Genomic DNA, 16,913 nt, shown 5'->3' on the forward strand with positions numbered 1-16,913 from the left:
CTGTCAGCCGATGGAGTTAGCAGTCCCCGCCCTCGTCCCTACGTCACCACATTCACGCGCATCCCTTGGCTGCACACACAGAGAGGACCACCCCTTTATGCCGTTCTCTCTCCTCATTGGATAAAGGTTGTAGGATACAAGGAAAGTTTTCACCTCTGCTCACAGCAGAGCAAAGTGACTGACAGACCCGTGTTTCAGACCAAACACTCTATATAAGTGATTGCTGTCGGAAGATACAACTATTTAAGACTTATATTAACACAAATATTCCGCTTACTTCTGCTTTAACTCAAATTTACACCTCACATCACCTCATTGGTTGATTTTGTCCTCTTGTTGACACTCAGCTGGACTTACCTGGTCCCGGACATACATCTCTTCATCTTCTTATCTCCACCTGGACTCTTGTCTGCTGCCCTCACCTGCAGCCTGACACTCACCTGTAGCTGCACAGACACCTACAGGTGGACACTCACCTGGACTCTCATCTGATGCCAATGCATCACCACAGCCACCTGTGGTTGGACATTCACCTGGTGTCATCATCTGATGATGGACATGGACTAGGTTCTCACTTCTTTTAACCCTCACCAGCAGCTCTGCACCTGAAGTTCACCTGACGGGAGCGTACCTTTGTTCCCCGGGTTCTATGTAGGACCCTCTTTTTGAAAAAGGGTCCTATGTTCCCTGTTTTCCCCAAAAAGGGTCCTATGTTCCCCGGTCGAAGTACATACTAGGGAACATAGGACCCTTTTTCAAAAAAAGAGTCCTATGTTCCCTGTTGTTGCCGGTCGATGGACTCTCTGTACTTATCTGGACTCTCTCTATCTGGCCTGTCTCGCCTCTACCTGGCCTTTTGACTAAACATAACCAACTCCTTTCTTCATTGCCTAAACCCAGCCAATGGGAAAATTCCACTTCTCACTCAAAGTCACAACTCAACTTCTCACTCAAAAATAGGCAAAAATCTGCAAAGTCACAACTCCACTTCCAGGTATCGGTACAAAAATTGCATGTTCCCCAGGTCCTTTTGGGGAAAAGCGGGGAACATTTTTTTCTAAAAAAGGGTTCTATGTTCCCCGGTCCGGACACAGCGGGGAACATAGGACCCTTTTGGGGAAAAGCGGGGAACATAGGACCCTTTTTTTAGAAAAAGGGTTCTATGTTCCCTGGTCCCGTACAAAGTGGGAAACATAGGACCTGGGGAACATAGGGATGACCCCCACCTGATCTCAGCTGTGGATTATCTGGACACTCTCAGCTAGACAGCTACATCCCCGGTCACACACCGACACCTGACTCTCTCACCTGTGGGTTCAGTATGGAAATCCTCTCCCGGTAGAATCCCAGAGTGAGAACGTGGATCGGACTGGGTGGTTCAATCTGAGGATAATTATCTACTGATGGATGCTAATGTAAACTGAAGGGGAGGTAATGAGTGAGGCAAGGAAAAGAGCGGAGGAATGAGTGATTTTAATGGAAGGTAGTGACAGAGAGGGGGGGTGAGGGAGGAGGCGGGTGGAGGGTTTTAAAGGTTCACAGTGAGGACAGCAGAGTGATTCCTGTCCTGACGTGTTCTTGTCAAAACAACATTTATTACTCATACAGACTGGGCCCGGCTGACATCCAAACACCAGCTCTTTGATCTTCTGCTGCAGGGTTCTCACTCTGAGGCTCTGGGTCCTGGAGGGGACGCCGGTCCAACCTCCAGACGATCCTGACACAGAATGACAGGCAAAATGTACAGTGCATGCGGCATGCACGGACTGGGGTTTCCTGTCTGGAACAAGAGTATGGGTTCAGATTGTCATAGTGACGAGGACTGTTATAATAATGTTCCGTACAGGTGTAGGCCACGCCCAGCCCTGATGTCTGTTAAACCTGTCTCTACAAACGGTTTCTGTGTTCTCTTAATGCTAAATTAAATCTGAGGTCAGTTCAGAGCAGTGGTTCTCAAACACTTTATTTCATCCGTAAAACAACACTGAAGGATCCACAAAAACTTTTAAAGACCTTTAATTCCTTCAACATCTGACATACAAACTGTATTTCCTGTTTTCAATCAACAGTCTGGATCCTCCTTTAATATGAAAAGTCTGTACAATAGTCTGTCCAAACATCGCAGACTCATTCAGTTTGCTCTGGCGAGACAGTCCATTTTTCATTCCACTTCAGTCCAGTTCAGGTTGAATGTGGTTGTCGATTGTCGGTCGGACTGGATCAATAAATAACCCACAGCAGAAACATCACTTTGATGGCGATAGTCTGACATTTACTATTTGAGAGCAACTGGTCTTTAGAATGAAGACCTGGTGGTTCTCCAACATCCTGATCAGGCTCACACTTTAGTCCAGAAGCAACAGTCTATTTACTGTTGTGGGAGCTTTCAGTCACATTTTCTGGTCTTCCTTAACAGATGGAGTTGCTTTGTTAAAGTATCAAATCTGAAGATCCGACACTTGTCACCATGAAACCATCACCGAGCAACTCCATCCACTGGGGAAGATCACGAAATGCATCTGAAAACTGCACAAACATTGAGTTGGGCCTTGTGTTGGGACCACTGAGTTTTTCACACCATGGACATTGTTGGACATCGCTGGACTTGACCTGCAAGTGTCCCCGATGGTAGAAGGGTCTGTGGTGGTTGTTCAGGACGTCGTGGATGACGGTTGCGTCCTGACGATCGCATCAGCGGTCACGGAGACAGTAGTCCCAGTAGTCCCAGTTGTCCCGGCGACGGCGGCGGCGGTAGCGCAGCATCAGTAGTCATCGTAGCGGTACGTATTGGGGTAGGCGTAGCGGTAGTCGTAGCCGTCGGCCCTCTCTGTTTTGGTCTGCAGGGATTCAGGCTGAAACGACAGAGATTTGATGACTCCACCTGACTCCTCCGTCACCTTCACCTCGGTGGAGTAGGAGGAGGAGGATGGATCGTCCAGCAGCGAGGAACAGCCAGGGAGACCCGGAGGTTTGGGGGGGGCGCATGGCTGGTAAGACGGGAGGCCGCTTGGAGGTTTGGGACAAGACTGGTAGGGAGGGAGTGCTGCAGGAGGCTTGGGACAGGGCTGGTAGGAGACCTGAGGAGGATTGGGACTTAGTGTAAATGTGAGTTTTACACTCCCCTACCTTTCCATTTACAGTAATGACAGCAGCAGAGGTACCCAAGGTCTTCAGCCAATGAGAAGACAGTAAGGTCACCGTGTGTAACGTGTGTCACCACACATGATCTAAAGAAGCCAGTACACCTGAGGTTCAGTGGTGGACAGTAACGGAGTAAATTTACTTGAGTACTGTACTTAAGTACATATCCAGAGGATTTGTACTTTACTTGAGTATTAGATTTATTTGGTATTTATTACTCTTACTTGAATACATTTCCAAGACAAATATTTTTACTTTTACTCGAGTTAATTTCTAGGAAGGCTGAAAAGTACTTGTTACTTTTTTTTTTTTTTCTAAAATACTATTCGACAAAACGTGAAAATGACAATTGCTGTCCTCTTATGATCCCACTCATTTCATTTGTTGTTATAGGTGTTTCTGCAGCTTTATATAACATTGTGGTTCTAAAAGCAGCACATCAGTGCAGCTGGTTTCAAAGAGTTAATTCTCAGAAACAAGAGTTAAAAGCTCCTTAAATTCATTTAGAAAAAAAATATAGTAATTCATTGATGTGAAAAATAAGAAATGTACTCTTACTCTTACTTTTACTTAAAGTAAATTTAAAAGCATGAACTTTTGGATACTTAAGTACCTTTAAAAGCAAGTACTTTTTTACTCTTACTCAAGTAACATGTCGACTGAGCTACTTTTACTTGTAACGGAGTAAATTTTGACCAGTAGTATTTGTACTCTTACTCAAGTACTGGGGTCGAGTACTCTGTCCATCTCTGCTGAGGTTCCAGGACTCTAATGTCCCTGATAACTGGGCACAGTAAAATACATAAAGGACAGACATTTGGAGGATAATGTCCTCTGGACTTTAGTGGACCGTGTCCTACCACACCGCTGGGGGCTCTACTGTCTTCTCATTGCCTCACAGGGCCTGGGTTTCCGGTCTACCATTTATCATGGGTCCTGTTTACAGTTTCAGCTCACCTTGGTTGTTGTGGTGATGATGGTCTGCAGCGCTGCGGGGGATCCTGGGGTGTTGCCGGGGTAACGGCACGGGTACTCGGCGCTGTAGTAATGGTGGTTGTCACTATAGGGGGTGGAGCTCTTCAGCAGCTCCTTCCATCCTGGAGGAGGCTTCGTCTGCGGGTCGTAGGAGGACGAGGAGGACAGAGGAGCTGCTGATGAAGAGGAGGAGGCGGAGGAACCCAAGACCGGAGTCACCCTGCACACAGACCAGAACTGGATTTAGATCTCTTCATACTGTCCATATGTGATTTAAACAACACAGAACCTGATTCAGCACAACCTTTAAAAGGATTTAGAATCAAACTGCGGTCAGAACCTGTTTGATCAGATGCTTTCAGGGACAAGTATAAAACTCTTCAGATTGTTAAGATATTATTAAACTTTCCAGGTTTGTGGTATGTAATCTGGTTTACATCAGTTTACATAGCCAGGTTCTGCTTTTGGATGGTTTAGAATGTTTACAGCAATAGAGTGCCGGGCTGACATCAAAACCCGGAAGTTTAGCATTGTGCTGGTTCCCAGATAAGAAAATGAATGGGATTTTTGCATTGCATTTTGGATGATGTCAGAAAATCAGCTCTGTGGCTAACACAAGTTTATGATAATTACAAGTTTAGTTCAGTGAGATAATCTTCACATATGAACACCTATTCTACCATTTTGAAGCTTAAATGCAATCACCAGAAGTAAAAAGCTAACGTTAGGATTTAACGGACTACTACATGGTCACATGACTGACGTCACCACCACTAAGCTTTCCACTGGTTTCAGCTGCTTTATTTTAAAAACATTGTCTAATGGGGAAATTAGACTGATTTTACTTGTTGAAGAGCCATAAATAACATTAAATAACATACAACTTGTTAGCAACCGCCTTTTTCAAAATTCACAAGTAGGGTATATACTGACGTGTTTTATGTCGTAGAACAAAACCTGAAACTTGCTTAGAGTCCCCCTAAACCAAAAATTGCCCTTTTGAAATTATTAAAATGTCAATGTAGTGTTTAAGCTTTTGTTAAAGGGATAGTTCCATTGCCATAATCCCTATAGTCATAGCAGTAGGTTCATTACCTTTAATTGTCGGCGCAAGCTGTTTTTAGATAGGCGGAGCAGAGCTGCGAGCTGCTCAGAGCTACGCTATGGAGGCTCTGAACGGTTTCCCTAATCAAACTCATCAAATACACAATCCAACAACTCCAAAACACTCTCATGGACAAGTTGTGACCTGCACATTCACCACGCTATGAGATAATAACGGAACGTTACGAGACAGAGTTGTTTTAGAGGTAAATTCATGCAAAACTGCTGATGCCCGTTACCGTCGGGGGCAGTTTTTCAGCAAGCAGACTCTGTATTTACCTCAAAATAAATGTCTCGTAACGTTCTGTTATTATCTCATAGCGTGGTGAATGTGCAGGTCACAACTTGTCCACCAGAGCGTTTTGGAGTTGTTGGATTGTGTATTTGATGAGTTTGATGAGGGAAACCAAGAAATCCCATGAGTCTCCGTAGCGTAGCTCTGAGCAGCTCGCGGCTTTGCTCCGCCATTCTAAAAATAGCTTGCACTGACAAATAAAATGTCATAATAATGTTCTGTGTATATGTGTATGTGTGTTTTGTTTTGTTTTGTTTTTATTGTCCTATGGACCGCCGCTGTGTCCGTAATAAAGTATTGAATTGAATTGAAACAAGACTATGGGGATTATGGCAATGGGCCAATTTGCCAAAATCCCTTTAACCACAGACCTAATTTGAGGTATTTCACCAAAATCCCATTTAAAAAACGTATTGACTTTTAGACGAGGGAACCGGAAGTGCTAAAAGCACTAATGGAGTTTACTGGCAGACTCTATAGGATGTCAGGCTGACCTGGGGTCACAGAGGTCAGAGGTCACAGGATACGAAGGGGAGGTCAGGTATCCTTGGAACTCATAGCCGGGCCGGCCCATGTAAAGTCTGGGATTGGCTGGTTTCTGCAGTGTGGGCGGGGTCTCCAGTGCATTGTGGTGGTTGTAGTAGGGCTCTGGGCTCTGGAATGCTGTGTAGTGCTGCGGGAAGTTTGGTTCCATGAAGGATATTCTATCTGCTGGCTCCACACAGGAGAGGAGGGCAGGACCCAGAGCCTGGAGCAGAGAGCAGACAACAAGTCATCTACAAGGAAACAGCACTAACACGAACAGAGCAACATCCTCTGAGTTCAAGAAGATTTGATCATTTTCATCTTTAATGGTTTGGATAGCAGCAGGTTAGATTTAACCTTATTCTGGTACAATGCACCTAATGCTAACAATGATGTCTTTGAATGGGCTTTATGCACAGTTCCACTACTTCCTGATATAAGCCAGCTCCTTTATTTCCTGTTTTACATGATTGGACAAACTGATTAATCCAGGTGTGCCTGACCATTGTTGTGAGGTCAGACACACCTGGATTAATCAATTGGTCCAATAATGTAAGACAGGAAATAAAGGAGCTGGCTTATATCAGGAAGTAGTGGTACTGTGCATATAGCCCATTGAATTTTGAATTTGAAAATATATTATTTATTTTGAATATGCAAGTAGGCTATACAGACAAAAATGTATAAAGTAAAACACAGGAAGTATCACAAAGACATGGCAGACAAAATATTCAAACAATATACTAAGCAAATAAAACAAGAAGCATACTGTGATGAACTGATCTGCTCCCACCCCTTTTCCATAAATTAAGACGGAACAGAAATAATCTGCTTCCTCTCAGTTACTGTCTATTTATCATTAGATATGATACATTTACATATATGCTATGTGTTCTTCAAAAGGGTTACAAATCAATAGCCCCTACACCACCTAGTAACTTTTGACATTTACTTCATTTCTATATTTCTTAAGAATTAACTCTTTATGGGGCGTCGTTTAGCTCAGTTGGTAGAGCAGGCGCCCCATATACAGAGGCTCTAGTCCCGGTCGGTGCTTTGCTGCATGTCATTCCCCCTCTCTCTGCCTCCCATTTCCTGTCTGTCTTAACTGTACTGTCCATTAAAGGCAAAACGCCCCAAAAATATACTTTATCTTTATTTTTCTTTTTAAACAGTTTCATACTTAGACATTAGCTTTATATCTACCTCAATTCCGTTCCATGGTCTTATCCCACTCACACATGCAAAACAGCTTGTGGGTCATGCAAATGCAACACATTTTAAAGTTAAGATTATTCCTAAAATTGTAACGCCCAGTCTGGATTTCTTAACAGTTTCTGTTTGTTTTCTGGTAAAGGATTATTTCTGGCTTTGAACATTATGTCAGTAACTTTCAGTTATCTTTTTTTAAGTATATTTTTTGGCTTTTCACACCTTTATTAGATAGAACAGTTGAGAGAAACAGGAAATGGGGAGGCAGAGAGAGGGGGAATGACACACTGCCCCAGAAGTTATTTTGACTATAAAAATGGTGAGTTTGTGTGTTCCAGATGACCAACATTGTGAATAATCCTTATGAATAATTAGTGGATATTGTACATGGTTCCTTTACAAAAAGAAATAAAGAAAAGAGAAGACATGAACAAACACAACTTGTTGTGTGTTTACCTGTGTTTCGATGAGTCGTCTCTTGGGTGTGAATGGAGGTGAACTGACTCGCCTCTTCACTGAACTTCTTCTGGCTTCAGTCTCTGACTTGGACTCTGGTCTGGGATGATCATGGACACCTTTAGCCTGAGGAATCATTACAACAACAACAATAAATGTAATGCAATCAAAAACAATAGAATTCCTAACATCAAAGGACACCACAGCCCATGTGGGCTTTAGATCTGGTTGGACCGGTCCTGTTTGAGTTCTAGGGCTTTACCCATATGTTCTTTAATAATTATTGGTGTTGTGGTGAACATGAACATGTTAACATGTTTGAGATTAATTTGAAACATTAGTGTTGTGCTCACGTAAAACGTAAAACCATTAGTAGCCTCCCTATTAATATGCATGTGAAATTGAATCCCTCATAATATAGCAGCTGCTGCACAGCTACTGACTGAATGAAGGGAGACACTTTATAGGCTTGGACACCTCACCTTAATAAAAACCCACAAACTATTATATCTTCAAGAATCATGGGAGAAGAACTGATTAAGATGAAGTCCAGTATTTCTCAGGTCCACTCCACCGTGGCATCGCACTGAAACATTCTTTCAGAGTCTTCTCATCTTTACTTGCTCTGTTTTCCATAGCTGCATGGACTATCAAGGACATCTTTGATTGATTGATTGAAATTTTTATTTCGAATATATTATTACATGACTACTTTCTGCTGATCATTTTAATGGCCTTGATAGTTTTGAAATTCAACTGTCACTTTAACGTACAGGGCCTGGATCTTATCATTATTACTGTCTGCAAATCAGACCAAGTAATAGTGAATTATATGGTGGTCTTGATGGTTTCGGTGGAAATCTGTCTCTCACAGGAGAGAATCTGTGTTCAGAGTAAAAATAAAATAAGAAATAAAAAGAATAGTGCTTGTAATTCAGTGACTTTATCCTAAGAATAAAAAAAAGAGATGAATCTAATTAATTTCAGAAAAACACAAAAAATTGTTTGTTTTTAATCAGTCCAACTAGAAGGGCAATAAGAGATATTTAGAAGTGATCTGCTGCATCAGGACTCTCATGTTGTTTTGTCCTCTGCATTTCTACCACTGACTGTGGCTTAATAACAGAAACACTAGTGTAGTACAGCTCTAATACTACATCTTTATAATCATACAGCCATTATACATTATAACCTTCATCAACATGAGTTTTGGAATTAATTAGTATGCTATTTAATTTAATAGTTGTATCATATATAATAATGGTTACCATGTAACATGTTTAATCCCTTCCTCCTTTTAAAATCTTAACACATTTTGCTCTGGGACATTTGAAGTGAATGACTTTGTACTTTTATCTGTGATTTACCTTCTTGTGGTAAGATGTTATTTTAGTACCAGTAGTTTGTGCTATCAGTGTCTGGTTGAGTTTACTGCTGCTTTGTCTGAACAGTTCATGTTGCTGTTTTGTCATTACAGTGACTAACACTGTGCTGTAAACAACGTCTTGCTCTATTACTCAGAGATCTCTGCTCTAATTCAGCAGTTGTTTACATGCCTCTCTCTCTCTCTGATCAACAGATAAAGTGTGTGTTGTAACTTCGCTGTAAAGGATTGTGTATTTCAGAACTTCAACAGTGTCTGCTGACTGTTTTACTTTTGACTCAGAATGTTACTCAGTGTGTACGGCAGCCTTAAGCATTGATGGGCTGTTAAACGTGATGAGTAACCAATCAGATGGTGCTTTGTGTTCCGGATCACCGAATGCGGACGACTTACAAGAATAAGCAGCACACACCTCTGAATCTCAGCAGGTTTAAATCAGGTGTAACAAGATTAAACCATACAGGTGCATCTCAAAAAATAAGAACATCATGGAAAAGTTCATTTATTTCAGTAGTTTAATTCAAATAGTGATCATTACACAGAGACTGAAACATTTAATATATTCATTTCTTTTAATTGTAATGATCATGGCTTATATTAATGGAATCCCAAAATTTAGTAAATCAAAACATTAGAATAGTGAAACAGTTCACTATTGTAACCTAATGATGTCACACTCCAATCAGCTAATGAACTCTGGTTCAGTAGCTCCACTATCAAGACTGCTGACCTGCATCATATTCTCATTTATTCAGATGCACTTGTATCATGTCATGTCATGTATATGTAGGCATGGTTTATTAAAGGGATAGTTCAACATTTTGGCAAATTCGCCTATTGCCATAATCCCTTAGGAGTAGGTTCATTACCTTTAATTGTCGGTGCAAGCTGTTTTTAGATTTGCGGGGCAGAGACGTGAGCTCTACGTGGTATTTTCGACTTTCCCTCATCAAACTCATCAAATACACAATCCAACAACAACAGAAGTTGTGACCTGCACATTCACCATGCTATGAAATAATAATGTACCATTACGAGACAGAGTTGTGTTCGAGGCAAATACATAGCTGGAACTACATACATCCCAGACACGGCTGTGATTTCAAAAACCTAAGTAGTTATGAGTTATGAGTATTTGTGTTATTATTTCACAGCATGGTGAATGTGCAGGTCATAAATTCTTCACAAGAGCATTTTGGAGTTGTTGGATTGTGTATTTGATGAGTTTTGAGCATAGGCAAAAGTACCGTTTTGAGAGCAGCTGGCATCTCTGCCCCGCCGATCTAAAAACAGCTTGCATCGACAATTAAAGGTAATGGACCTATACTCCTAGACTATAGATGTTATGGCAATAGGCAAATTCACCAAAATGTTGAACCAGTCAGTTTTAACAAGGTTTACTTATAGGATCCTGTTTGGACCCACACTGCCACAGCCTGTTGGATCAAATGTAAACCTGGGTCTGGTTTACACAAGTTCATGATCTGGTTTAGAAGTCTGCCTTTTGGTTTAGATGTTTTCAGAGTGCCAGTCAGCATGTGTGCTGCCTACCTGGAAGAAGATGGCCTTTCCATCAACTCTCCAGAAGTTGGTGACGGGGTAACCACTGTGGCCACGACAGGGCAGCAGCTCCAGAGCAGCGTTACAGCTGGGACACAGCTTCTCTGGAACACACAGTCAGTAGCAGCTCAGGTCAGTAGCAGCCCAGGTCAGTAGCAGCTCAGGTCAGTAGCAGCTCAGGTCAGTATGTGTTGTGATGTTGTGTTGTAATGTAACTGCCACTGCTGTCCTGCTTTTGCCATGAAGATGTCTGTGTGTAAGTGTTGTTGATGTTTTTGTTGTTGTCCTGCTTGTTGTTGTTGTTATTGTCTTGCCTGTTGTTTTTTATGAGACCAAAAACAAATTTCCACATCGTGGACAAATAAAACTAACTAACTAACTAACTAGCAGCTCAGGTCCCGTCGTAGCGGGGTGCTCTATGATCCCACAGCCCTGTGTTCTCTCATTTCTAAGAATTTTCTTATTTCTAAGAATTTTCTCAAAATGAAACTCTCGAGCCAAACCCCCCCCCCCCCCAGAAGCTTGTTTTCCCTTGCTCGAGCAGTGGTTGAGTTACCGCTATTAACCCTATGTTGGAGTAGCGGTGTTTCCCTCGGTAGCAGCTCAGCTGTAGCGTCAACACATTCAGGTTCAGGGTTTTTCTTACTCTGCTGTTTCTGCCGGGCCTTGTCACAGATGGCGGGTCTCAGCTGCAGCCTGGTTCCGTCGGGCAACGTGCAGTTCCGAGAGCAGACCACCACCCCCAGACAGGACTTCTTCAGGATCTGACAGTTGTGGTTGTTGGTGTTCCTCATGGCCCAGCCAGACAGGTGGCGCTGAGCGTTTTTATCCTCAGCTGGAAAAAATAAAGACAGACACTTAGCTGAAACTGTAGCTGCAACTGTAGCTGCTTACTGTTGAACTTGTTCATTATGCAGATTCAATTCTTAAACATTTCTCACCACTGTAGATGTAACGGACATAACCATCTGTCCACTCCTGGAACATGTCAAACTGCTTTGTGTCCTGCAGTGAGACAGACAGACAGACAGACAGACAGACAGACAGACAGACAGACAGACAGACAGAGAGAGAGAGAGACAGGTGAACAGACAGGCAGATAGCTGCACACAAAAGACAATTCCTCTTTTGTTGTGTGTAGTGTGTAGTGTTGTTTCTGTTGCCTTTCCCCTTGATGGAAATGACACTGCTCTTTGTATGATGTAATGTGTGTGGACCTCAGGAAAAGTATATACAAATATAAAATTAAGAGACCACTCCCAAAATGATCAGTTTCTCTGGTTTTACTATTTATACAGTAGTGTTTGAGTAAAATTTAATTTAAAAAGTTTTCTTTTATTCTATCAACTACCGAAAACATTTCTCCCAAAATTGAAATAAGAATATTGTCATTTAGACAATTTTTTAATTTAGAAAAGAATGACTGTCATACATGTAGAGATGCTTTTAAGAAACATTTGTGAAAGTGGTCTCTTATTTTTTTTCCAGAGCTTTATATACTGTATATATACTGGGATTTCCTGAAGAAATTTGGTGAAGCAATACTGAAACATGTCAGAAATGAAGGGTAGGGTCATGAGAGCTGGAGGCACAAAAGCCTGAGTGTGAAGCTAGATATAAAAACACTACAAAGCTGTGCACAGACATACAAAACAGCAGTACTCAATACTGAAAGAAGAAACATAGAATACAAACTTGCAGGTCACATCAACTAGAACAAACTCGTCTAAAAAAAGAAGAAAATGTTGCATAGAGCACAAAACTTATTCATAACTCAACAAGTAACTTAAACTTAATATTTTAGGTTTGACTGAAGTCTCTCCCTGTGATGTTTGAATGGATCCAAAAACATTTTTTTCACCAATTTGCTTTATAACTGTGAAAGATTAAATCACATCAGAGAGATGAAGTGTTTGCTGGAACAGCAGGTTTGAATAGAAATACAGTACAATCTGACCTCAGAACAGCCTGAGGAGCTGTGTGTAATGTCTGAATGTGTAAATGAGATGACCCACAGAAACTGTTTTATTCAGAGACTGCATCAGAGCAGTTTTTATATCGTCAGAACACAAGACTCTACTGAACATGTCTACTATTATTTATTTGTCACATGCAATAATACAAGATCATTGCAGTGAAATGATGTATACACGTACTCCACTGACTGTGCAGTAAAAAAAAAACGTGACAGGACAACAACATTAATCTGACTGCATAGAAAACTGAAACTAAAGAAAAAGATAAAATAAAAAATAAGAAATGCTAAAACACACTTACATATTTTAGACTAAGTAAATTTGGCAATAGACTGGATTTTTTTTTAGATGCTTTCCTCCTGCTTGTCTCTTTGCTTTAGAGACACATGTAAGACAAGAGCCATTTTAAATAAATAACAATGTATAACGACTAGCAAGAGATAGCAGTATGTGGCCATGGGGATCTACTAAAGAATGTCTTCAGATGAGTTTTAGAACTCTCTGCCTGTTAGATCAATACACATTACAAACTCAAAAACTGTAGAAATAAGCATAAATGGTAAAGCCTTTATCAACAAGTTGATTTGTAAATGTAATTGCTGAAAGTTTTGTAAAGGAACTGAACATTATCTCCATTCATTTAGATAGATAATATTTTAATATTTCAAAAATTATAATATTGAAAATAAATGGAGCTCATTTAATAATTCTGATTGAAGTTTTGATATTGAAGGATATATTCAGGATAGATAGAGAAAAGATTCACATTCACACAAAACTAATCATAAAGATGTGTCGCCGTGTGAGGTAGTGAGTTGAGCAGGCGCCCATATGCAGAGGCTATTAGTCCCCACTGCACTCGGCCCCGGTTCAAATCCTGCATTGGGTGGCCCTTTACTGCATGTCATTCCCCATTTCCTGTCTCTCTCCACTATGCTATCAAATCAAGGCAAAACAAAATAAAAATCCCCAAATACTAAAAAAAAAAAGAATCTAAAAGATTAGAGAACAGCACACACACACACACACACACACACACACACACACACACACACACACACACACACACACACACACACACACACACATATGATGTCTGCTTGTTAGTTATTGAAACAGTGAGATGCTAAAGACTTAGAACCTGATCACTGCTCTCAGTCTAAACCTGGACCAGGTTCTCCTGCTTCTCTGTTTTTCAATTCTGGTTCAGTACAGATTTAATTTGGTCCTTATTAAAATGTATACAGTACATAATACCTATACATAAAAATAAAACACACTTCTGTGACTATACTCAGACTTTAAGGTTTGTTTTTTCACCTGAATTCAAAAATCGAGACTGCAAACTTTAAAAAAAAAAAATCATGTTCATCACCACATGTGACAGATATTTTATTTGACAGTGGGTTGACATGTATTGAGTCTGCTTCTCAGCAGCAGTTTGAACATGCAGAGATGTCTGTTGTAAAAAACAATGGAACAGAAACAACAGATCATTTATTAACACTGTTGTAAATGTAGAAAAGCATATGAATGTATTTCTTGACAAATGACGTGTATATTTTCTCCAGTGATGAAGATAATCATGCAGGAGGGAGGAATCATGAGGTAAAACACACACCTGCTGAGACGGAGGCTCAGTGTGAACACACCGGTCAACCTGTGGGTTTACAGCACCATTGAAGTGTCAGAGGACAGGTGGTCCCGTTGTCCCGCTGTGGACAACGGGACACTCAGGAATTCTGTCACATCATCGTACATTCAACCAGTGGGGACTGTAGTCACATGTGATGTCCCCTGACCTCTGACCTCTGACCTGACTGGCTTCAACAATTAAATTCAAATGAAACACTGGATGTGATGTATGTAACAAGACTTGGTGTAGCTAAAGTCACACTGCACTGTTAAAAATACGGTGCTTTATCTTAAAAAAAAGTAGAGCAACTTTTTGCATCATCTTATCCCATAGATCAAACAACAGTAATGTTACTAGTCTTTGTATGTACAACATTAATTTTGCAGGTAAAGTCAACTTACATTTGCAAATAAATCAACTCAATTTTGTTTAGTTACTGAACTTGCAAAAGTAAGTTGACTACCAGCAAAAGTAAGTTGCCTTAACTTGTAAATGTAAGTTTACTAGCAAAATTAAGTTGACAAGCAAGTTATGACTTGCAAAATGAATGTTGTAAATACAAAGACTCATGTTTGATCTATATGTGATAAGATGATGCAAAAAGTCGCCTTACTTTTTTTTTCTCAGTAGAGAAAACACAATATATTTTGGTCATGTGATACTTGAAACAAGCAGGCTGCACAAAGTGATGTGAGAAAAGATTCATGAGAGACTTGATCAAAGAAACAGATGTTCACCGTCATAGTGCTGAGTGTGTTTGAGCTTCACTCCTGTGCGTGTGTGTGATCATCTGCACAAACACATCTTAGACCAACCACAATGAAGTAGCCTACATGCTGCTATGAGACAACAGCTCAGGTTCATCACTGAGGAGCAGCTCTCTGTGTGTGGGACACAACTGCAGTCAGACTAAATGACTCCTGAAGACCAAACTACCAGAATATTAAATAGCAGTATGTACAATGTACAAAGAACCATCCTAAAACCATTATTATTATTATAGAAATTAAATTAAAATAATGAATTTCCCTTTGGGGAATAATAAAGTCATTCTTATCCTTATTCTACAGTTATAACAACAGTATGGAGTCCAACCATCACCAGTAGGTAGAACTGTAATTATTGAATGCTGTGTTACAGTTAGACTCATCATCAGTAGGCTACCCTGCTGTCCACGCTTCTTTCTTCCTCTTAAAGACAGATTTCCTCCCTCATTGCCAAGTGCTGCTCTGTTTAAACTGTTGGCTTTCTCGCTGCAATAATGTTCGGTCCTCACATATGATGACTGGCTGGAATTGAATTGAATTGAATAATTCTGATGTGGCACAAATGAATCATTTCATTGTAAATACTTCAACCTCTGCTGATTATTACTTAGACTTTCCCTGTTAGTAAATTCTTTCTATTATTAACTGAATGTACTTGAAGTAACCACAATAAAAGTATCCTAGTGCAGACCGATTCCTCTTCTTCTGTAATTATTATGTTATTAGATAATTATGATTAATGACAATAAATCATTCAAACTGTGGTTCAGGATTTGTCGACAGGCCACCGGATTACACACACACACACACACACACACACACACACCACCAGGTACTTGGCATAAAAAAACATCCTTATAAGAGGTTCCATGACAACACCATATTGAAGAGAAACAAAATGTGTAAAAAAAAAAAAAAGAAGAAAAAGCTTATTATGAATTTCTAGTGGTAACAACTCGTCTTCTTCTGACAACATGGAGGTGAACTGCTGGAAGGATTTAGGCAGAAAATCCTCAGCTCATCGCTCCTGGAATAATGTTTATTTCTTCTGCTTTATGGGAAAAATATTTCATTTTGTATATTTATATAGACTATTTATTTTATTAAGAACTGACATTTTAGCTCATGAAAAACAGAAACAGACATTTAATTTGTTCATTTATTAATGTGAGATGTTAGATGTTCTATTCTTGTTTGTTTTTTTGGTAAAACCTCCGTAGAGAGAACTGTTACAACTACAGCTGATTAATAATTATTTAATATTGATGACCAGTCCAGAGAGAAAGTGTTTCTGTTCTTTATATCCCCCCTCCACTTTAGTTATTTTTATTAATTTGATTTTATGAGTGTACAACCTTGATTTACTGTGATGACACTGCCACTTTCAGTTTTTCTCCTTCTACATATTAAAAATACTTGAAGAACTTAGTTACCATCTGGATTTAGAGTTCAGGACAACCTGAATAATTATTGATTACAGTCAAATTCTAATATACAGTATGATACACTTTATATTCCAATGTAGGCCTACTTTAAATATGTTTTTATGTAGAATTACATATGAACTAACTTCTCATGTACGTATAGAGCAGTGACTTCAGCCTTCAACCTAAAACACTGTTCTGGAATATTGAAGAAAATCTTTATCAATATTTCACTTGATTTAATCTCCATACATTTCACTATTGAGATGTAAACTCTGGAGTCAGCTGCTGATAAATGTGAGAGCTGATCTGGATCAGATGCGACCTGAGAAACTCTCAAATGTGTTTTGGTTTCACCGAAAACAAAAATATAAAAACCAGTTTTTACTGTTTGAGCAACAACAGAGTGAAGAGCCTAGTCAGCCACACACACACACACACACACACACACACACACA

General features: G+C 40.1%; 1 protein-coding gene across 2 annotated transcripts in view; it reads right to left on the reverse strand.

Moving 5' to 3' along the window:
* Positions 1–1,950: 1,950 nt before the first annotated feature.
* The window catches only part of gcm2 (GCM transcription factor 2), a 16,964-nt gene continuing 2,001 nt past the window's right edge, over positions 1,951–16,913 (reverse strand). Inside the window, exons 2-8 of one of the 2 annotated variants that reach the window (XM_085763478.1) lie at positions 11,594–11,657; positions 11,299–11,487; positions 10,644–10,756; positions 7,709–7,834; positions 6,010–6,263; positions 4,099–4,336; positions 1,951–3,077 (exon numbers count right to left, since the gene is read on the reverse strand). In XM_085763478.1, coding sequence (XP_085619604.1) covers positions 2,763–3,077; positions 4,099–4,336; positions 6,010–6,263; positions 7,709–7,834; positions 10,644–10,756; positions 11,299–11,487; positions 11,594–11,657 — 1,299 coding nt within the window. In that variant the 3' untranslated portion in view covers positions 1,951–2,762. The remainder of the gene's footprint in view (positions 3,078–4,098; positions 4,337–6,009; positions 6,264–7,708; positions 7,835–10,643; positions 10,757–11,298; positions 11,488–11,593; positions 11,658–16,913) is intronic. The other variant, XM_085763479.1, reaches the window with a different exon arrangement.

Source organism: Trachurus japonicus, chromosome 20 (genome assembly GCF_045865225.1).
Source record: "Trachurus japonicus isolate A0001 chromosome 20, Traja_1.0".
NCBI classification, from domain to species: domain Eukaryota; kingdom Metazoa; phylum Chordata; class Actinopteri; order Carangiformes; family Carangidae; genus Trachurus; species Trachurus japonicus.